Below are 24,246 nucleotides of genomic sequence, written 5' to 3'. Positions count from 1 at the left end.
CACCTTCCATTACGATGAGTACGAGCCCACAAGAGCCGTGGAGGCTCTATGTTGAACCCGGGAGGCGGTCAGTCTCCCTCAGCTCTTCACCTTTATACTTACATTCCTTTGGGCCCCAATCAGAGAATGAGCCCAATAATCAACCACCCTCTTTCATACCACTGCAAAGGTCCAATTCTCACCATTCGTTTGACGACCCAACCCCAGTTTTTCAAAGCCGGTTCAACCCGGCTAACATTTTTCTAGAACCCGTGGGATTCAACCCACTAGGACCTGAGGATCATTTCTCAGGAGACCATGCTGACGATATGGATGAAGACACGGACCCCGTGGAACCAGCATCTGGAACACCAAACCACCCCATCGAGATCTCAGATGGGTCATCTTTCCACGGATCACCATACCGCTGTCCGGACAGTTACCAGGAGAGGTTCAAATAGTGGGACTGGTATTTCACGCCCTCTGAACACTTGTCCCCGTATCAGCAGCAGCAGCAACAACAGCAGCAGGATCCTTCCCAGGATTCTCCCTTCGTGGCAGTCACTCCGCCACCACCACCACCAGTGGAACAGCCGCCGCCTCCGGAACCACCAAGGCGGAGGAGGTCAAACGCACGAATATCCGTGCAAGGGGGTGTCCGCATCAGCACTCCCCAACTATCGAGTGGCAGCCATTATCCGCCACTCCAGGAGGAAGAAGAACCACAAACGGGGGGTCTATAAACCCCATTCCAGAGGTCAACTCAGTGCCTATGGCACCTCCATTGGGTTTTGACAACCCAATACCTGCTTACGCCGGCTCAGCGGCATACAACCCTTTTGAGCAGCCGGCTCATACACAGTTCGACTATGCAAATGTGGACCCATACCAAGAGGCATGGGACTACAACGCACGTCACCCAGAGGGACCTTATGGTGGTTTTTGGACCACTGGTTATCCAACTTACGGGTACCAGCGTCCACCACCTCCTCAACCTCTGTAACAGCCGCCGCAGCCACAGCTTATCCCGCCAGAGCGCCAGCAGGAGGTTCTCGACCGGTTGAACCGAGTCGAGCAAGAGGTCCGTGAAGACCGCAAAAGCAACCGAGGCTTCTTCAAAGGTCTGTCAGACTTGCTCAAGGGGAAGTCCAAGAGAAGGGGTCATTAAATGCCTTGTTATTTATTTGTTTAGTTGTAATCAGTCCCTGCGTGGACTTGTTGTTTCTGTATTCAGCCCCTGCGCGGGCTTGTCTTTCAGTATTTTGCCCCTGCGTGGGCATGTCTTTTAGTTAACCCCTGCGTGGGTTTGTTTATTTGTGTTTTGCCCCTGCGCGAGCATGTTATTTTGTAGAAGTCCCGTTTAGGGCAAGTATTGTACTGTTAATCTTTATTAATGGAATGGTTGAATTTAAATTTTCATAATTTCTTATTATTTATATGCATAAACTTAAAATAAAAAGTAAAATGAAAAATAACATTCCTAATAAAGAAGATCTACCATTTTTATTAAATGGCAAAATCTAAAAAGGGACAAGACCTAGCCATGTGTCATTTTAAGACAAGGCCAAGATGGTATCTCCATAATTAGATTCAGATCCATAATTAACGTCTCAACTTAGAATTGATCTGCGTTAAATTAAAAGAGGATCTTAGGGGTAAAACCTAGCCACGTGTCGTCGCAGACATGGCCAAGATGGTAGAACCTGTCTAAAAGATTCCAAAACTTTGTTAACATCTGTAAGTATGTTACCATATCAGGCAAATTGTGATGCAGTATAAATCACACAGGCCATCTTTAAATTGGGTTAATTTAAAATTTCATGTATTTAAATAACCATCCATTGGGGATGAAGTGCCTACGGGTAATAAATTAATGTCCTCTGGGACTAAGAGACAGTAGAAGTCTGCAACTCACTGTCTAGAATAGGGTAATGAACTGCGATTCAGACCCGAATACCTTGATTCTGTGAAAATCTTGGTTATAGATTTACCCTGTCCTTGTGACTAAGCTTTTGTGCTAATATTAAATTGTAATATAGGATTATAATAAAGGTCCTGCATAAATAATTAATTAACAAATTAACCGGCAATGGTTATTCAAAACCATGGTTAATAGAATATAAAATACTGTATTAGCTTCTAAATAAAACCTTGCCTATTATCCTTTTATGTAGCAATTGAAGCTACATGGCTAGGTCGGACGAAGTGAACAGTCGTCCGGTGGAAAACCACGAGAATGCAAAGATACAGTTAACTGGCGCAGAGCTGAAAGCGCTTATTGATGATGCAGTCACAAAGGCCTTGGAACGGCAATACAGTGAGTATAGTGGGACCCTTAGTAGGACCCTGTCTACACCACATAATAAGTCTAAGACTCATTCGGAGTCTCACAGCAAGCCACCTTCTGTCCAACCCAAGTCTAAGAAGGATGAGACTAAGAAGGATGACGATAGACATTCTTCAAATGAAAATGGTGATCATTCCAAGAAAATTGTGTTTGACGATGCCCCACGTGCCAAAGGTTGCACGTATAAATATTTTGTGTTATGTAAACCCCGGGATTTTAATGGGGAAAAGGGGGCAGTGGACTGTGTGACTTGGCTGGATGAAATGGACACGGTGGTAGATATAAGTGGTTGTGCTGAAAAAGACATTGTGAAGTTTGTGTCGCAGTCTTTCAAGGGTGAAGCCCTAGCATGGTGGAAGTCGTTGATTCAAGGCACCGGAAAGGTACCTTTGTACAACATGTCTTGGGAACAATTTGTTGCCCTGATTAAGGAGAATTACTGCCCTCAGCACGAGGTCGAAAGGATAGAGTCTGATTTTCTATCTCTGGTGATGAAGAACCTAGACTGCCAGGCTTATCTCACAAGTTTCAATACCTTGTCGAGGCTAGTTCCTTATCTTGTGACGCCTGAACCAAAGAGGATAGCCCGTTTCATTGGGGGTCTGGCCACAGAAATCAAAGCGAGTGTCAAAGCCTCTCGGCCCACTACATTTCGATCAGTAGCTGACATATCTCTGTCCCTTACGCTAGACGCAGTTAGACAGAGATCCATGAGAGCTGCAGATGCCGAGAAACGAAAACGCGAAGATGATGGTTCGCGACGCTCAGATAAGAAGCGCAAAGGAAACAACGACCAGAAGAAAGGGTCAGGATCTAAGAAGGGAGATCAACAGACGGGTGATAAACCCAAGTGCAAGACTTGCAAGAGGCACCATTTTGGGAGGTGCAGGTATGAGTCAAAGTCCCAAACCCAGCCGAAGGCTTGTGGAATTTGCAAGTCCCCATATCACAAGGCATTAGACTGTAAGAAACTCAAAGATGCCACATGCTTCAATTGTAATGAGAAAGGGCATCTTAGGCCCAACTGCCCGAAACTTGCGAAGAAGGCTGAGGAGGGAAAGAAGACCAATGAAAGGGTCTTCCGCATGGATGCGAAGGAAGGTATTCAAGATGACAATGTCATAACAGGTACTTTTCTCATTAATGATGTATACGCAAGAGTGTTATTTGATTCCGAGGCGGATAGATATTTTGTAGATAATAAGTTCTGTGAATTATTGAAATTACCTGTTAAAACTCTAAGTATGAAATATGAAGTGGAATTAGCTGATGGATCAATAGAAACAGTTTCGACGGTATTAGATGGATGTGTCCTGTCCATTAGGAACCACTCTTTTCCTTTATCCTTATTACCCTTTAAGCTAGCAGGCTTTGATATAGTAATAGGTATGGATTGGTTATCGCATAACCAAGCCCAGATAGTGTGCAACAAGAAACAGGTGGTAATCAAGACTCCATCTGGTGAGCCACTCACTATTCAGGGAGATACTCAACATGGATTGCCTGAGCAAGTGACTATGCTTAAGGCATCCAGATGTCTGAGTAAAGGTTGCATCATTTATATGGCACAAGTAACCATTGACGAGAAGAAGCCCAGGATCGAAGACATACCAGTCATTTCTGAATATCCCGAGGTTTTTCCGAAAGAACTACCTGGTTTGCCACCAGATAGGCAAGTGGAATTTAGGATTGACATCATCCCCAGAGCTGCACCAGTGGCCAGAGCACCATATAGATTAGCACCAACGGAGATGAAGGAGTTAAGGACGCAGCTAGATGATTTACTAGCTAAAGGTTTTATTAGACCTAGTTCATCTCCATGGGGAGCGCCGATTTTGTTCGTTAAGAAGAAGGATGGATCAATGCGTCTATGCATTGATTACCGTGAGCTAAACAAGGTTACTATCAAGAACAGATATCCTTTGCCTAGAATCGACGATCTATTAAACCAGCTACAGGGAGCGAGTTACTTTTCCAAGATAGATCTCAGGTCAGGCTATCATCAATTGAAGGTCAAGGAGGAGGATGTACATAAGACCGCGTTTAGGACTCGTTATGGTCATTACGAGTTCCTAGTGATGCCTTTTGGGCTCACTAACGCACCTGCCGCATTCATGGATCTCATGAATCGCGTATGCAAGCCTTATCTGGATAAATTTATCATTGTCTTCATCGATGACATCCTCATTTACTCGAAGAGCCAAGCTGACCACGAAAAGCATCTTCGATGCATTCTTAAGCTGCTTCATCAAGAGAAGCTCTGTGCCAAGTTTTCAAAGTGTGAATTTTGGCTTCGCGAAGTCCAGTTCCTTGGACATGTTGTGAGTGAACGTGGAATTCAAGTGGATCCCGCAAAGATAGAAGCTATCATGAACTGGCAAGAGCCAAAGACGCCTTCAGAGATTCGTAGCTTCATAGGTTTGGCTGGATACTATAGGCGATTTATTGAAAACTTCTCAAGGATTGCTGCACCCTTAACTTCGTTAACACGTAAGAGTATTAAGTTTAATTGGGGGCCTAAGCAGCAAGAATCTTTTTATATCTTGAAGCAGAAGTTGAGTAACGCTCCAGTGCTGACTCTACCTGAAGGTATTGAAGAATTTGTGGTGTATTGTGATGCATCACACACCGGAATGGGTTGTGTGTTAATGCAAAAAGGCAAGGTCATTGCCTACGCTTCACGTCAACTAAAGGTGCACGAGAAGAATTACACCACCCATGACTTGGAATTGGGTGCCGTTGTATTTGCACTTAAGCTTTGGAGGCATTATCTGTATGGGACTAAATGTGTGATCTACTCTGATCACAAGAGCCTTCAGCACTTGTTCAATCAGAAGGATTTGAACATGAGACAGCGACGATGGATGGAAACTCTGAACGATTATGACTGTGAAATAAGATACCATCCGGGAAAGGCAAACATAGTCGCTGATGCCTTAAGTAGAAAGGAGAGAGTGAAGCCGATAAGAATCAATGCCAAGCGCATTGAAATCAAGAGCAGTTTGAATGAAAGGTTGTTAGCTGCACAAAAGGAAGCCGTGTTGGAAGCTAACTATCCTGAGGAAAAGTTAGGAGTAACTGAAGAACAGTTGTCCTACGACAAGGACGGAATGTTGAGATTGAATGGACGAATATGGGTTCCTGTATATGGAGGACTTCGGGAGGTTATCCTCAAGGAAGCCCACAGTTCCAAGTATTCCGTTCATCCTGGAGCTGATAAGATGTACCAGGATTTAAAGGCAAATTATTGGTGGATAGGCTTGAAAAAGTCTATAGCTGCTTATGTAGCTAAATGTCTGACGTGTGCTCAAGTAAAGGTTGAACATCAGAAGCCGTCAGGTTTGCTGCAACAACCTGAGATTCCCACTTGGAAATGGGAAATGGTAACAATGGATTTCATCACCAAGTTTCCTAAGACGCAGAAAGGAAACGATACAATATGGGTTATAGTTGATAGACTGACTAAGTCAGCACATTTTCTGCCCATTAAAGAGACTTACAGCTCTGACATGTTAGCCTAACTATACGTGGATAAGATCGTATCCTTGCATGGCGTGCCAGTATCTATTATCTCTGATAGGGATACAAGATACACATCTCATTTTTGGAGGAGTTTTCAACAGTCACTGGGCTCCCAATTGAATTTCAGTACGGCTTACCATCCTCAGACGGATGGACAGAGTGAGCGTACTATTCAAACGTTGGAAGACATGCTGCGTGCATGTGTAATTGATCTAGGTGGTAGTTGGGACAGGCACCTACCATTGGTCGAGTTCTCCTACAACAATAGCTACCATACCAGCATTCAGGCTGCACCTTTTGAGGCACTATATGGTAGGAAGTGCAGAACACCCATTTGTTGGGCAGAAGTAGGGGATACTCAATTATCAGGTCCTGACATAGTCTTCGAGACAACGGACAAGATTGTCCAGATTCGCGATCGCCTAAAAGCTGCTCGAGATAGACAGAAGAGCTATGCGGATAAAAAACGAAAACCTCTCAAGTTTGAGGTTGGCGATAAAGTTTTGCTCAAAGTATCGCCCTGGAAAGGGGTGATGCGATTTGGTAAGAAAGGTAAGTTAAGCCCAAGGTATGTAGGACCATTCGAGATCATCGAGTGCATTGGATCAGTGGCTTATAAGTTAAACTTGCCTGAAGAGCTCAGTGGTATTCATAACGTATTCCACATCTGCAATCTGAAGAAGTGTCTAGCTGACGAGTCGCTAGTCATACCACACGCAGATGTGCATATAGACGAGAGCTTAAAATTTGTGGAGAAACCTGTGTCGATTGAGGATCGACAGGTAAAAAGGCTTCGAAGGAAGCTTGTGCCTATTGTCAAGGTGAAATGGGACGCCCGTAGAGGTCCTGAATATACGTGGGAGCTAGAATCCACAATGAAAGAGAAATACCCTCATCTGTTTCCATAAATCTCGAGGACGAGATTTCTTTTAAGGGGGTGAGGATGTAACACCTTGAAAATTTATGTCCAATAATGTATAAACACGTGCCATAAGCTCTGAACGTGAGAAAGAATACTTTGGAGGGACTAAAGTTGACAAACGGGGAAACTATGAGAATATAAGGGTCCAAAGTGTCAACAATGGATAAATATATTCTAAAATAGCCCTACACAATGTTTATACCTTCAAACGAATAAATCATGGATCATACGAAGCTAAATATGAAAGAAAGTGAGAAATTACAAACTTCGGGGGCTAAATGTGTCAACATGTGCAAAGTATACCTCTGAGTGACCTTTTGGCAGACCCGAAGCTTTGTAACGATAAAATATACTCACTAGAATACGTGGTTAAAATTTCATAAAGTTTCGTTATCGTATGAGAAAGTTATGATCAAATTCGTGTTCGAGGGGTCAAAAGCGTCAACATTGAATTCTAAGGCCTTATGAGTGGTTACAAGGTTAGTCAAGGACTTAACCAAGTTAGTAAAAGTCCCAAGGCCCTTAAAAATCAAGTTAGAGGGCTGAAATAGCAATTTAGAAGCTTAAAACCATGTTACAAAGGACCAGGGACCAAAAATGCAAAGAATGAAACTTGTTTGGCTGGTTCAGACAGGTCAGGCGACCCGCGTAAGCCCCCCTTACAGGCTTATGCGGGCCGCGTCAGGGTGCCAGCAACATAAAAGCCTGGACAGCTGCCAGTTCAGGTCTGTAACCGACTTTAATGGCTTGTTTTCTTATACCAGAGCCTCTCCAATGGTTTTACATGCATAGGGGGCACTTGTCTTGATCTGGAAACTCTTGTAGACCTCCTTGGCATGATCTTGTTGATCAAAGTTCACTATATAAGAACAAGAGGTTGTAACCATTTTAGGCATTCATTTGCAAAGAGTTCACAAGTGCACTCCTGAAGCTCTCTGGTCAGCAACAAGGACTCATTAGGCTCTCTAATCACAATTAGGACTCTTGTAAGTGTCCTTAACCCTTCTTTATTCGTTTTAGCTTAGTTAATTAGCTAAAAGTCAAACCGTCGTAATTAAGGTTTGACTTCGGGATTAGTCAATAATTACTCACTAATATCCCGAATTAAAAATACCTATAAGTAGGTAATTATGTGGGTAAAAAACCCCTAAAAGGGTATTTTCAGATTCCCACTTTAACTATGCTAATTGTCGAGTCAAAGTTCATTATAAAAAGTCAACAGAAAGGTTATTTGCAAATTAATGCATAATTAGCAATGTAGGATACATGCAACCTGTTTAATCATTAAAATAACTTGGTAATTAATGTAAGAACATGTTCCAACATGTTCAACTCGACAATTTTCAGTGTAGGCTCGGTTTGGAACCGAAAGTCGCAAAGTTTGACTTCTGCTTTGACTTCCAGTTCTGACCCGTTTAAGCCAAGATTAGGATTGCCTTAGAGCTTCTTTTGGACCTATTTACATGTTAGTATAACTCTCTGAGATTATACAACTTGGTTCATTAGATATCCTATTCACATGCATGTTTCCGTTAATCGCTTATATGTTGACCATTATGCCAATTTGACCTTAAAATGAGATTTTGAAAATGTAAAAGGGTAGACACCTTAGCTACTGATTTGTAAACTTGCACCCAAAATTTGAGGTCAGTTTGAGGTCTAGACTAAGAGTTATGCGCAATAGCGTAATTAAGAGCTTCTTTACTAATTAAACGGCGTAAATTGCATATAGCCTATCTAAACCCAAATTTTTATACAAAACTTTTTACCTACTGTTATAAAAGAATATTTTGGGATTTTTGGAGATTTTTATTTAATTTTAGGCTGAGCATAACCTAGTGTTCTAAGATTAATTCGGTTAATACCGATTTTGCCCTTTTTAGCCATAAAATGAGTTTTACAAATCCTTTTGACCTCAAACCAATTTCTACTAATTTGTTATGTTAAATAAATTATTGTGAGCCTTCTGGAATATTAAAAATATCAGCTTTTTTCAGAAAATCCGGAAATGGCTCCAAATCGCCTTTTTAAGCGTTTTTAACGCATAAGTGTGCACTATAACCTTGTTAAGCATAAGGGATTGAACCTACTGATGTAATCAGTGAACTTTTATATTTTAAACAGTAGGCTAATGTTTTGAACTCAGAATTCCAGAATTGACCTTTTAGGCACATGTGAAATTACCAAAATGCCCCTACGGTGCATTGTAAGGTTAAAGGTGATAAATTTCACATAGATTTGATACCCTACTGTTACAACTTAGTAAATTAAGTATATTTACTAATTTAATCAGACTTGTAACTCAGGTTATTATTTTAACCTTTTTATACCTTATAAAATGACTAAAATGCCCTTATGAGGCATAGTTTTGGTTTAAAACCATTTGGGGCATAATGGAAGGTATCATTCTGATATCACAACATATTTTAGGCATATTAACTTCAGAAACTTGTATTTGACTCTTATGGTTACTCGTTACGCACTATACGCGTTCGGATCGGCTTATGTGACTAGTTTGGCCATTTTAGCCGAAACGGGTCAAACCATATCATTTTGGTCTCAAAATCCAGAATGTGATTATGTTACCCATATTAAACAAGCATGCAAGCTTGTTGGGTCAAAACCACATTCTAAAACGGTCTTCGCCTTATCATGCGTTTAAAACCGTAATCTTTATATAAAACTAACCGGTCTAAGCTTAAGACCCGTTAGAATTCTAATAGGTTATTAAAACCTTAATTTCCAGATCTAGGAGCCCAGTAAAAGCTACGTGCACTCGCTATATTTGATTTATACTTTGCTCAGGTAAATACGTTTAACTTATTTTCCCTATACGGGCTTGGGGTACGGTATATAAAATACCGCTTGGTCGGGGAATTGACCTTAACCAGTTGGTGGTTAAGTGTTTTCAAATTAACCCGTTTAAAAATGTTGTTTTGTTTGTTTAACGCCTTTGGGGTTTAATGACCATGTCCCGGATATCCTTGGCATCATTCAAAGAATGGCCACGACCTTAGCACACAGGTGTAGGCGTACACCCGTAGTGCATTTCAATAAAGTATAATCGTCGGTCGAGAGAAGTCTCACGGCGGAATTATATTAAGTGGTGTGTCTATTAATCTTTAACCCGGCACGACCCGGGCAACTGAACGCATAACAGACATGTAATTCTTTTACAAGATTATTAAGAAAATAATTATCCCAAGTTATAAAAAGTTTTGTGCCACGGGCATTTAAATCAATTTTCAAACATTTTCAAAATGAGTCAGTTAAATTGTATTTACCAGTGTAAACTGACGTATTTTCCAAAAAGGCTAAGTGCAGGTACTACGCGTAATAGGCTGGTCACTCCTTAGCATCCATAGAAGTCTCGCAAGCTTAGGATGCATGAAGTCTGTTGAAATGAAGTTTCCTTTCTGTTTGAATCCGCATGTGGATCTATTTCGACTATTTTGTGATACTTGGATATTACAATATTAATAAGTTGAAATAAATTTTTTTTGCTTCCGCTGTGCATTTATATATTGTATGTTTGACTATGACGATATCAACTACGTCACGGAACCCCCACCGGGCCCACCGGTGACACGTGTAAATTAGGGGTGTGACAGCCGGTCACCGTCCTCCTCCTTCCTCTCTGTCGGCCACCATCCTCGGGAATATATGACTCAGTTACGAGATGAGATTGATGAGTAGTTAATGCAAAGCATGGAATAAATGATTTAAAAAAATGTTATTGTCTTTTTATGAATATTATTTTAGTATTGTATAACTATTATTTATGTTTGAATGTTGAAAAACTCTTTAAAGTCAAAAAAAAAATCAGTTTATTTATATTTCAGCAGCTTGCAAAAGTTAAAAAACAAACAGTATTCTTTTTACAAACTGCATAGGTTTGGTCCACCTCTTCAGCTACAAATGTCTGCAGATGTGGTCCGCAGAATGCAGACATTTTACCTCTAAAAAAACAAACAACACCTAAAGAGGTAACATTTGCCATTAAAAAAATAGGGTAAATTACTTTGTGAGTCCATGTGTTTTAGGGTTTTAACCACTTGATTTCAAAATCAATATGTTTAACACTCTGAGTCTCTATAGCCACTTTTTTTTAACCATTTGAGTCCAATTTTCTAACACTGTTATAATTATTTTGTTAAAAATTTGGTAAATGCCAAATTACCACTATCATTAAAAAAATAAATAAATAAACTAATTTAGTTTTAGTTTTCTCTTTATCTCTCAGATCTGCATTTCTCTCACTCATCTTTCATTTTCTTTCTCTCTCTAAACCTAAACCACCTCCATCCCACCACCACCACCACACCTCCACTATCAACACCACCGTCGCCACTGCACCTCCACCGTCACCACCACAACACCCACCACCGCTACACCTCCACCGTTACCACCATCACCACTGCACCTCCATCAACACCACAACAATAGAGCGGGCCCATCACGTCGGGGGATGCGTGACAAAGACGGTTACGACATAAAAAAAAGAAACAAGTTCAAGAGATGAAGATACCAGAAGCAGTAGAATTTGGATGGATGAAGGTTTTGTTGGAACAAAAAGTGATTCGGTTTCAGCGTTTGTGTTTTCTTTGTTGAGCATTGTTAGATCTAGAAATAGATTGATGAAGAGATTGGTTATGTTGATTTCTCTTAATGTTGGTTGTTCGACCGCTGAATTGGTTATCGGTCTGCTATCGGGGCAAGCATGTACATGTAATTTAATTTTGCTATAAGTGAATTTACAGTTGGATGATGTTTTCATTTTATTTGTGTTTAGGTTTGGTGTCTGATGCATTTCATTTGACCTTTGGATGTGGTCTTTTGACATTTTCTTTGTTTGGATGTAATTTTAATGATTTGTTTGTTTTTTAGTTAGAATTTGGGTACTTTTTGGTTTTATCTACTGGACAACTTGGTGGAGATGATGGCAGTGCAGTGGTGGGGATGGTGGTGGTGCGGGGGGGGGGGGTGTTGAAGCCGCCGGGGATGGTGGTTGTTAGGGTTTTAAGAGGATGGTGGTGTTGGTGGTTGTTCAAAGGTGGCGGCAGTTGGATGGTGATGTTGGGGTTTCAGTGGGATGGTGGTGTTGGCGGCAGTGGGATGGTGGTGGTGGGGATGATGCGGTGGTGGTGGTGTGGTGATGGAGGGTGGTGGTAGGATGTCTAGAGAGAGGGGGTGTATGCAGTTTATGAAATTGATTTTATATATAATATTAAAATTATTATGTATCAAAGACTTGTTCATTATACTCTTATGCATATAAGAGTTGCACTTTGTGTCTAAATGACTAAATTGCCCTTGTAGTTAACAGATTTGATGGATAGAGTTAGAAATTTGGACTCAAATGATTAAGAAAAATGGCTATAAAGACTCGAGACGTTAAACATTTTGATTTTACACTCAAAACCCGTAAAACACAATTAACAAAAGAAAAATATATATCCATTACCGATCCGCATCAAGACAACATCATCCCAGTGGAAATAAACGGCCACGATTGGCAATCCAACACACCTAATATCCACCAATCAGATCACTCCTCTCAGTCACTATATAAATCAACCTTCCACATACATCATCTTCACCCTACAACAAACTCTCTCTCTCTCACCCTATACCAAACTTTCTCTCTCTAAAACATGGCGCCAAAGGCAGAGAAGAAGCCCGCTGAGAAGAAGCAAGCGGAGGAGAAAAAAACCGCCGCAGCCGAGAAAGCTCCGGCTGAGAAGAAGCCGAAAGCTGGGAAGAAGCTTCCGAAGGAAGCCGGAGCCGGAGCAGCCGATAAGAAGAAGAAGAGGAGCAAGAAGAGCGTGGAGACGTACAAGATCTACATATTCAAGGTGTTGAAGCAGGTTCATCCGGATATCGGAATTTCAAGCAAGGCTATGGGGATTATGAACTCCTTTATTAATGATATCTTTGAGAAGCTTGCTCAGGAAGCTTCTAGGCTTGCTAGGTATAATAAGAAGCCTACTATTACGTCCAGGGAGATTCAGACCGCGGTCAGGCTTGTTCTGCCCGGTGAATTGGCAAAGCATGCTGTTTCTGAGGGCACCAAGGCTGTTACTAAATTTACCAGTTCTTAGATTTGGGGTTAGGGTTTGTAAAAAAGCTTGTCTCTATCTTCGTGTTATGTTCTTCAGATTAATACAATCGATATGTTGGGTTTTTCTAATAGTTGTTTTCAAAATGCATGATTCAAGTCTTCTCAAATTATGTTTCTTTGTTAATTGTTTTGTTGATTTATATTAATCATCCGGAAACTTCATGTTGGTAATCTATAGAGGTAATTTGATTCTTTTTTGTGCATATGGTTTAGTTGGTCTATCTATGCACACCACCTGTTTGATAAAATGTCAGTAAGTGCACATTGTTTGGTTCAGTGTTTGTAATGACAGATTTTCTTACACCCCTGTGGTATTTTAGACAAGCAGCTGGTTAAGCCATTAATGTCAACGGTATATGGTTAAGGGACTAGGATTGTAATGTTGGTTTATTGCAGTAGGCCTGTAATGTATGCATACCACCTGTTTGGAATTGAACAGCCATTTTGGGGGAGTTGATTGTTTATTTAATTATTTATATAAAATGAACTATGTACTAACAAAACACTATAAATTACGTACACAAAGTGTTTGATTATATGTCTCAAATAACTTGGTTTAAATTTGAAAACCATAAATCCATAATAATACATCAACATGCATATGCTATTTCTTCCTCTGCTTTGTCTCAATGTTTTTGAAATTCCTTTATTTGATTTCTATATTAGGCTGGACGATGTGGTATAAAGCCCCTAGGGGTTTTATCATGCCACGTCAGTTCCATCTAGGCGTCACGTCATATGGGGGGCTTTAAAGCCCCTCTATTTAACTTGCATGCAATGATTTAATGACCCCTATTAAACAAAATAAAAAAAAACTGGTAGAAAATAGGTGGGCTCCACCTGCATACACCTTTAACGCTCGTTAGCACCATGGCAGAGAACCCATAGCGCCCCCCTATTAACTTGGAGGGGATGGTGTATAGCCCCCCGGGCTGCTATAGATGTTGAGGTGGCGATGTGACACTAAGCCACACCCTGTGGCCTTAGCATGAACATCTTAACACTGCTATAGGGCGTATAAATGTTACGAGTTTACATCATTTGTTTGCTATCGAGGGTATATATGTGTTATCATGGAATCATCAACGGATGAAACAGACTCAAGTTCACTACTGGTCTCCTCATCAGAGTAAAAAGCTGGCTGTTTAGGTCGAGGCAACACACTCTCAATGGATCTGCCTTGTTTATAAAGCCTCCTTGCCTAAATAAGATCAAACACAAAGTTACCAAAATGACATTGTTTGATTAAAAACATTAATGAGTGTGTAACATACATGTCCAAGAAGGTTGTCAATGTTATCATCATGAAAATATTCTCTGTTTTTCTTACCACTCACGATCTCCAACACCAAAACTCTAAAACTATATACATCAGACTTTACAGAAAATTGTCCATGTATAGCATACTCTAGAGAAATATAACCACTTCAAAAGAACTTAAGCATTAGGGAGAAATAGCAGCCAAAAAAAATTCAAAAAAAGTTATTCTTTAAGATTCTTACTGTGTCCCCACTACTTTCTTTGTTTTAGTGGCAGTATCGGATCCTACAAACTTTCTAGCAAGGCCAAAGTTGGAGATTTTGGGGTTCATGTCACCATCCAAAAGAATATTGCCTGCCTTGAGATCTCTGTGGATGATTTGAAGGCGAAAATCTTGATGTAGATAACGAATACCTCGAGCCATCCCTTGTATAATATTAAATCGTTGTGGCCAGTCAAGCCCACAGCTCCTCGATTCATCTGACAAAAGTGAATTTACTTAGATAACACTAATTTGATAGGAAAGCGTGAAAACAAGGTACTATATGAAATCATAGAGAGAACCAAACCAAATAGATATCTGTCTAAGCTTTTGTTTCTCATGCATTCATAGGCTAAAATCAGTTCATTTCTGTGATTGCAGTATCCAAGAAGCTTCACAAGATTGCGATGTTGAAGTTTGGCATTACAAATGATTTATGATGAAACACTGGTTAAAACTAGGTTAACCAGCAGGGTTGTCTCATGAATAAGGGTTCAATCTCTTCCTCCACTCGCCAATCGCTGGATTCCTGCAAAACAGAACACCGGCGACTCACCACAAGGAGGGGAATAGGGGGTTCTCCTTGTGATCAGTGACCACCCTCCGGCGTGAGAATAAGCACTGTCCTGAGGAGAATAGTGTGTGTTGTAGATGAAATAGAAAGAGAGAAGAATGTTAAACCTGAAGGAGGAGTCCTCTATTTATAGGCGAAGGATGAAGGAGGGAAGGAACGTCTTGCCAGCTGCCACCGAGCGCCAGCTGTCCGACCAAGAGGAATATCCTCTTGGTCTCCTCTGTCATTCCCAGAGTAGTGGATGACGTGGCGCATCTTTATTCGTCCAATTAGGAGAATTCTAGCAGTGGCTGTCGGCCTGTCCTAGGAATATCTTGCAGGTCCAGCTAGCGTCCATTTATTGGTGACACGTGTTGTCCTTTTTGTCTGGGAGAGCATCTTTGGTGTCACCTGCGATTCCTTCCAGAAGCTTCTGGATGCACTCTGCTGATGTAGGCGCCATGTGTAACATTTGTGCTTGTAATCATTATGAACAGTTCTATTATCAATAAAACAATGTTATTTGATCCCAATGTTTGTTTGGTTGTGTTTTACATTTTTCATATTTTGACTTTTGTTCTCTACATCGCTTTCTGGAGAATTATACGCAAACTGGTGCGTAAACGTACTCAGTTTAATGCGACAAATACTTTGGAACATCAACATATACTCAACATACCCTAAATAACCTTTACATAACTTAGAAATAAGTTTTAAAGGCTTTGGTATGGCAAAAACAAGTTAATTCGCTTACAGGGACTAAAATTGACAAACTACGAAAGTATGCCAATTCGAACTGTAACGAACATTCCGGAACATGTCCATAAGTTAAACATACCATAAATATCCTTTACATAGCTTAGAAATAGGCTTTGAGGGGTTTGGTATGCTAAAACAAACTTTTGGATCATTCAGGGGCTAAAAGTGTCAAAAAGTGCACAAGTTTGCACTTTCGCGCATAACTTACCTTCTGAATACATCCGGACATCCAAAAATTTATGTAAGCATCCTAATATTGTGCCTTAGTGTTTGGCATGAGAAAAATCCATTCGTCGCGCAATTTGGATCATTTTGCGCGCTTATGCGAATTCCGTCGTAATTAAGCGAACATCGCGATCGTACGACCAAACGAACCAACATCCGGAACATTTTTGAGCATGTTTCATGTCCACAATGTTTAGGCATCATTTTAGGGCCTTAAAGTTGGCTTTACGGGCCTTAGAAGTGTCGGAAATGGCCTAAATACGCAACAGGGACCTAAACTGTAAATTCTGAAACTTGTTTGATCTGCACCTTCAGGCGGCCCGTATTAGTTTGGCCTGCACCTTCACGCGGGCCGCATCAGACATGCAGACCAGATTCAATGTTTGATCCACTTGCAGTTGGCCTTTCGATCACCCAAAGGGCAACGCCACGTGTCGGATTCTTATGGTGGGGGCAAAATAAGCCACCACAACATTTCGACAAGTGTACGGGTTAGATCGTGGCACGTTATTCAAGAAACGATCCTAACGGCTTTACTTTTCCTATAAATACCCCCCCTTTTGGTTAAAACCCACAAAAATCTGATCTAAAGCTCTAAGTGGGAACCTTTGTTTCATACCTGAGCCATTTTGATCTAGATTAGCATTCGGGGACCCTTCGCAAGTGTTCTTTCGTTCTTTATTCGCTTTTCGAGTCCGAAAGTCAACGTTTTGTTTGACTTTCTGCGTTGACCAGCCTATGGTCAACACGAAGTTCATGGAACTTCATAACGTGAGCGTGATCACGATGGTTATAGTCCATGGCGACTGTACCTACTGATTACCACGTTATCTAGGCTCAGTGACGAGTCGTAGTTTCGGCCAAAATGCGCATTCTTGCGTATTTTGTAACCAAACTACTCGTGAGCATCAAAGCCGTTTGTTTTGATGCCAAACCTGTTTTCTAAACTTAGTTAAGCATGTTCTAACATGCTTAGCTCGTCACTTTTAGTTTAGTGCATATATAGGGTCGTAAGGTAAGCGATCTAAACAATCGCTTATACTTTCAAACCCGACCCATTTGGTTGATCATTAGGATCCGACCAAACACATTAGGTGACCATAGCTGTAACCTTCTGAGGTTATACCTTGTGGTCACGATGTTAGGCGTTCCAGACGCGTTCTACGCGAACGACGCGTAAGGTAGCATAAGCTACCTAAACGGGTCGTAATGGGTCGCAAGCACTTAGGTTAGGTTTCATTTTAGTATGTAGGCTTTGTTAAACCATATTACACGAGTCTCCATGCTCGTTTGGTTTACGAACCCGCATACTATCCGATCCTTCCGATTTAGGTCCGGTATATTAATATAGCTACCTATTAGGTGCCATTTGATATTCCGTGATCTCTAGCATTATTTGGTTATTATACAAGAACTTCAAAGCAATCTCAGGTGAGTACATAGACCCCTCTTTTACTGTTTTCCAAACTATTTTGGGGTGAAACACATGTGCCTACTTGTTACTTTCATGCTTTCCATGTTTTCACATCATATACCTACTATGTTCGTTAGTACATTATAGTACATGATTTCATTACATTTCATGCTATGTATGCCCATTGTGTGCGTACTTAGTACATTGTTTTACGTTACATCTCATGCTATGTATGCCCATTGTGTGCGTACTTAGTACATTGTTTTACGTTACATCTCATGCTATGTATGCCCATTGTGTGCGTACTTAGTACATTGCTTTACATTACATTTCATGCTAAGTATGCCCATTGTGTGCGTACGTAGTACATTGGTTCACATTACATTTCATGCTATTTATGCTCATTGTGTGCATACTTAGTACAATTGCTTACATCACATGCCTTCATTTTGGTATGACATTTGGTTTGTTTAACATGGAACAATACATTCATTAACATTGATCACGCCATTCGTTAGTAGGTAGTGGTACCATAGGAATTGACAACTCCCGTTCCTGAAATCCTGGGTTTGTTTGGATTGGAAGGAATGACCGAATTCGATATACATAACTTAGATAAACCTTTAATTTGTTTAAGGGTTTATCGCCACAGTCTCAAGGCTTGAATGTATGCATTTTCACAATACCGCATAAATGTTTATATCAGTACAGCATGCATTGTTCCACAAAACATAACGTTGATTTAAACCATGTTTTACTTCAACACCTTGTTTTGTGCATTTTACATATGGTTTAGTTGATACATCTCACTTACCATACAAGATATATTTTGGGTACACATTACATGATCTACATTAAACATAAACATTTTGACATTGATATACATACTTGGTGGTTTACATTGAACATAGACATTTCGATATGGTTTACACAATAACACTTGACAATTGATTTATACATGAACAATTTACATGGTGGTTGGTTTGGGTAAATGGTTGGAGTAACGTGCGTATGTAATATGATACAAACATGGTGGATACGCCGCTGGTACTTCCTATATATAAATGCTTGTATAATATTACATATCGTAGCGTTATCTAAGTCATTTCAGTTTAGACACATTACATTTTACACAAATAACATACTCTTCACAAGACATTATTTTTACAAACAACTTATCTTATTCAACTCACTTTACTTGGTTACTCGTTTAACCTTACACTTATCTATACATATCATCTGATATTATCGTTTTTCAAATGGTTTACAAAGCAAGACAAATTACAAGGTTCATGACTGACTGTTATTAAACATTTCTTTAAACTCAAGTCATGAATCCCATTTACACAAAACCTATGTATCTCACAGGCATTTTTATGCTGACGTACCTACTTTCACATGTGTTTTCAGGAGCTGTTCCATAGGATGATGATCATGACACTAGGGCGGACCTGTGCCTTAGAGAATAAAAATGAAGATAGACTAGTTTATTTATGTTTTGAACTTTTTGTTTCCTGTTTAAGACAATATAACACTCTTGTTTATAAATAAAATACAGCAGGCGCATTAATTGTAATTGCGAATTACAATTAATGAAGAGAGAGAGTGTCAGACGGGCACGGGGGCGTGTCCAGCGGACACGGGGCCGTGCCCAGCCTTCTGTTTAGCCTATAAATAGGGGTGCTTGGTTTCATTCCATCTCATCCCTTGGCACACCACCTCTCTCACACTTCATCCACCACCCACCACCACCATAACACCATCATCCACCACCATCATCCATTGTCCATCGTAGAGTGTGTGAGTCGTCTTGGGATCCAAGATTGATCGTAAGAGTTCTTGACAATCAAGGCCATGTTTGCCTAAGTCTCTTACATCACTTGGTGAAGACAAGTGTTTAGTATAATACTTTTTATTTTTAATCTTTTGCACTTTTTATTTGGTTTTGTATTAATGACTTTAATAACTAGTTACTTATGTTGAAGATGATCTTTCCTTATCGTTTGTCCGTGGTGTCTTGGGTTTATTTTACTGTCTATATAAAATAAAAGATTTTCACCATTCATATCTCCACGGTCTATATGGAGGTATGTTGGCTACCTGGTCGGGGGTTAAGGGAACGGTTTGGTAAGGGTCTTGCCCTTGTTCAGCGTTTAGAGGTCCTGCTTGGGACCTGGGTCAAATTTAGTAGGATCTCCTTCAATGCCCATAGGTATTGGATGGCGGGGATCCAAACTCTTTGACCCCCTCATAAGTTAACTACTATTAATACTATAACCCGGCTATTTAGGACTGTATCCCTGCTGACTCAGACTACTTAGCCGAGGGTAACGTCACCGCCGAAAGCGGGGCCTACCACAATTTGCATTAATAACTTAATTCATTATCTTTCAATAATCCGACCCTTTAGGATTGTATCCTTGCTGACTCAAACTACTGGGTTGAGGGTAACGTCGCCTTCAAAAGAGGGGCCTACTACAATAACTAAGATAATATCTTAAACAAGTGCAAAAGTGCGAAAATAATCAAAGGTTATACTAATACACGTGTCGGATCCAAGTGATTCATCTTGTCTATCTGTCTTTATTTTATTTTATTTTCAGCATTTAGTTAGTTTTTACTTTCTTAATTTAAAAAACATTTTTCTAACCTTTTGATTTGATTAGACGTTGAGGATAAACCGGTACTAAAAGCTCTTGTGTCCTTGGACGACCTCGGTATCTTACCAACACTATACTACGTCCACGATGGGTGCACTTGCCCATATGTGTGTTTAGTGTTAGTGAATATCGTGTTTTTATAAATTTAAAACTTGGCTAAAAGTGTAAAAAGGGCTTAAATATACATCTAAAATATATCGCACTACACACGCATCACCCATTGTGTGCGTACTTAGTACATTGTTTTACGTTACATCTCATGCTATGTATGCCCATTGTGTGCGTACTTAGTACATTGCTTTACATTACATTTCATGCTAAGTATGCCCATTGTGTGCGTACTTAGTACATTGGTTCACATTACATTTCATGCTATTTATGCCCATTGTGTGCATACTTAGTACAATTGCTTACATCACATGCCTTCATTTTGGTATGACATTTGGTTTGTTTAACATGGAACAATACATTCATTAACATTGATCACGCCATTCGTTAGTAGGTAGTGGTACCATAGGAATTGACAACTCCCGTTCCTGAAATCCTGGGTTTGTTTGGATTGGAAGGAATGACCGAATTCGATATACATAACTTAGATAAACCTTTAATTTGTTTAAGGGTTTATCGCCACAGTCTCAAGGCTTGAATGTATGCATTTTCACAATACCGCATAAATGTTTATATCAGTAGAGCATGCATTGTTCCACAAAACATAACGTTGATTTAAACCATGTTTTACTTCAACACCTTGTTTTGTGCATTTTACATATGGTTTAGTTGATACATCTCACTTACCATACAAGATATATTTTGGGTACACATTACATGATCTACATTAAACATAAACATTTTGACATTGATATACATACTTGGTGGTTTACATTGAACATAGACATTTCGATATGGTTTACACAATAACACTTGACAATTGATTTATACATGAACAATTTACATGGTGGTTGGCTTGGGTAAATGGTTGGAGTAACGTGGCGTATGTAATATGATACAAACATGGTGGATACGCCGCTGGTACTTCCTATATATAAATGCTTGTATAATATTACATATCGTAGCGTTATCTAAGTCATTTCAGTTTAGACACATTACATTTTACACAAATAACATACTCTTCACAAGACATTATTTTTACAAACAACTTATCTTATTCAACTCACTTTACTTGGTTACTCGTTTAACCTTACACTTATCTATACATATCATCTGATATTATCGTTTTTCAAATGGTTTACAAAGCAAGACAAATTACAAGGTTCATGACTGACTGTTATTAAACATTTCTTTAAACTCAAGTCATGAATCCCATTTACACAAAACCTATGTATCTCACAGGCATTTTTATGCTGACGTACCTACTTTCACATGTGTTTTCAGGAGCTGTTCCATAGGATGATGACCATGACACTAGGGCGGACCTGTGCCTTAGAGAATAAAAATGAAGATAGACTAGTTTATTTATGTTTTGAACTCTTTGTTTCCTGTTTAAGACAATATAACACTCTTGTTTATAAATAAAATACAACTTTGTATGCCATGGTTATGAAACAATTACTTATGTCCACAACACTCCCCGGCGTTTCCGCCGCGGTTACACGTTTTACGCGGCCGGGGTGTGACACCATGCTGGAGATAACGTGGTGTGGTCCCTGCCATGTGTGCATGGGTTTGAGACCATACCTCTTCAATTTCATTCTTGAATTCCTCAATCCCTTGCTGGGATGTTTCTGAGAGTCTCTTCACTGCTACCACTTGTCCATCTTCCAACGCACTCTAAGATAATAAGGTTAATGTTTTAATATTACACTTATCATTAAGGGTACAAATACGCCTTCCTTTCTATAATAAGGTATCAATACGTGTGCAATTGGGGGTGTTATCAGGGTTTTAAAGGGGGGAGCACAAGTGGAGAGGGGAAATGGTTGTTCTACCCTCGTGTGCAATGCACGTGACATAACTTAATAGAAAAGTATAACTGGATTTGGCCTAAAGGACATAACGTGTAAGATTTTTTAACATTAAGTCCAAAACTAGTCAATTTTGAAGGTAAAGGACAACACCTGAAATTTGGGACAAATATAAAGGACAAAACTTGTAATTTACTCATAAATAAATGGTTTGAGCCCACTTTCAAATGGGCTTTTTCTAACATTCTTCCACTAGGCTGAATGACTATTTATGATGAGTAATTCGTTAAGTTTGGCAAATTAATCACTCATCAAGTTTTTCACTAAAACTGTAAAAGATAGTAATAGTCATTCGAGTTGTTGACAGCTCGAGACAGGGCCGTACCTAGAGGCTTTCAAATCTAGGCAACGTCCTAGGGCCTCCATAAAAGAAAGGCCTCTAAATCTTTAAAACTCTTTATATATCATATGTGGGGTGGGAGATGACTACAAAGTCCATTTTTCCTACAAAGTGTAAAAAGTCATAAAACACCACAATGTCAACCATAAAACACACTCAAAACCCACAAATAACAAAGTGAAGATAACTAAAACGACATATTTGTGGGTTTTGTGTTGTGTTTTGGATGATAAGGCTTTGATTATCGAATGACTAACATTAGTGTGTTTTATGTTGATTATCATGTTGTGTTTTATATTCATAGTTCTACGATGATGTGTTTGAAGTTTTTATGGACTGTTAGGGTTTAGATATTGTGTTTTAGTGATCTTCACTCTGTTATTTGTGGGTTTTGAGTGTGTTTAATGGCTGAAATTGTGGTGTTTTATGACTTTTTACACTTTGTAGGAAAAATGGACTTTGTAGCCGAACCCCACCCATCATATGTGTATTACTCTATTAGGCTCAAATAAACAAAACAAAAATTATATTAAATGAAAGTCCCAAAAGTAGAACCAAATTTTAAAATTAAAGAGACCTAATTCCAAATATAAGCAATATGCAATTTGTATTTAATTTAGGTCGTCGTCGTCTTACTCACTAACTGTAACGTTGCACATGACCGTTCCGCTCAATGGTGTCGCCAATTGGTGAAAAAATAGAGGCGAGTTAGAGGAAATTAGTGGTGTCGCAAGGATAATCCAAGTTGCTTAACGACTATTTTTATAGTAATCTCTATATACTGCGATTTACTTAATCACTGTTTTCCCCCAAATCCCTAATTGATACTTTGAATCTTTGAATTTTGATATTGTGTTTACGGTTGAGACTTAGTAGGAAGAAAACAAAACAAATGTTTTTTATACCAATTCAATAGGCCCTCCAAAAACGTAGGAACGACCCATATAGAATAAGATGAACTGACAAATGTTGTGCCAGCAACCTTTGTCAGTTCACTTTATTCTATACGGGCCGCATAACCTTATACAACACGTATACACCATGTGAGAATAAGATATTACGATGTTTTATTATTAACACCCTAAGAAAACCATTTAACTCTGTTTGCACTACACATGTAAATGTTCAAAAACTTACAACCAGTTAACACTAGATATTACGAGTATCTTTTTAACTCCTGTTATGGAATTGGAACCAAGATCTTTTGCATGCCCAGCTACAATGCAAAAATATAAAATATCTACAAAGTGCTGATGATATTCCTAGTTTAGACAACACGGTGTGAGCGTTGAAAACCGGCGTGGTTGCCTCTCCACGCCGTGCACACTGGCCCGCCAACGGCGTGGGGTTTGAGTCGGTAAGTTTTCCACCGACATGGAGGTATTATGTGGGTTGACGTGGCACATTTTTATTGGCCGTGGGTTATAGGCGTTGTGTGCCAACGGTAATTTTTTTTTAATTTACTTTCAAAAAACATGTATACAATTTAGTCCCTGGGTTTACACCCAATCCCACTTTCAACCCTCATTTGTAAAAACGAACAATTAAGTCCCTGTGGTTGTCAATTGCTCGCAATCAAGTCCCTGGCACTAAGTTCTGTTAGTTGACCGTTAGCATAATTAACGGCGTGAAGGGCAGTTTGGTCATTTCATCCAACACCGTGTATTATTACGTTTCAATATTAAGACGGTAACTCTCTGGACCTTTTTTAAATTAAATCTCATCTGTATTATCCATCACCGATCCGCGTCAAGACAACATCATCCCACCTATCATCAAATCTTACGGCGCAGTGGAAATTAACGGCCACGATTCGCAATCCAACACACCTAATATCCACCAATCAGATCACTCCTCTCAGTCACTATATAAATCAAATCAACCTTCCACATACATCATC

The 24,246-nt window shown here is 39.7% G+C and overlaps 1 protein-coding gene across 1 annotated transcript; it reads left to right on the top strand.

Annotated features, from left to right (window-relative positions):
* Positions 1-12,371: 12,371 nt before the first annotated feature.
* On the top strand, positions 12,372-12,960 carry LOC110872482 (histone H2B-like). The gene has a single exon (XM_022121284.2). It carries the CDS (start codon positions 12,425-12,427, stop codon positions 12,869-12,871), a length of 447 nt encoding a protein of 148 aa, XP_021976976.1. The 5' UTR covers positions 12,372-12,424; the 3' UTR covers positions 12,872-12,960.
* Positions 12,961-24,246: the final 11,286 nt, after the last annotated feature.

The sequence above is a fragment of the Helianthus annuus genome, chromosome 8, assembly GCF_002127325.2.
Source record: "Helianthus annuus cultivar XRQ/B chromosome 8, HanXRQr2.0-SUNRISE, whole genome shotgun sequence".
Classification (NCBI taxonomy): Eukaryota; Viridiplantae; Streptophyta; class Magnoliopsida; order Asterales; family Asteraceae; genus Helianthus; species Helianthus annuus.
The sequence above is the reverse complement of the archived record's forward strand: the minus strand, read 5'-3'. Positions and strand labels throughout refer to the sequence as shown.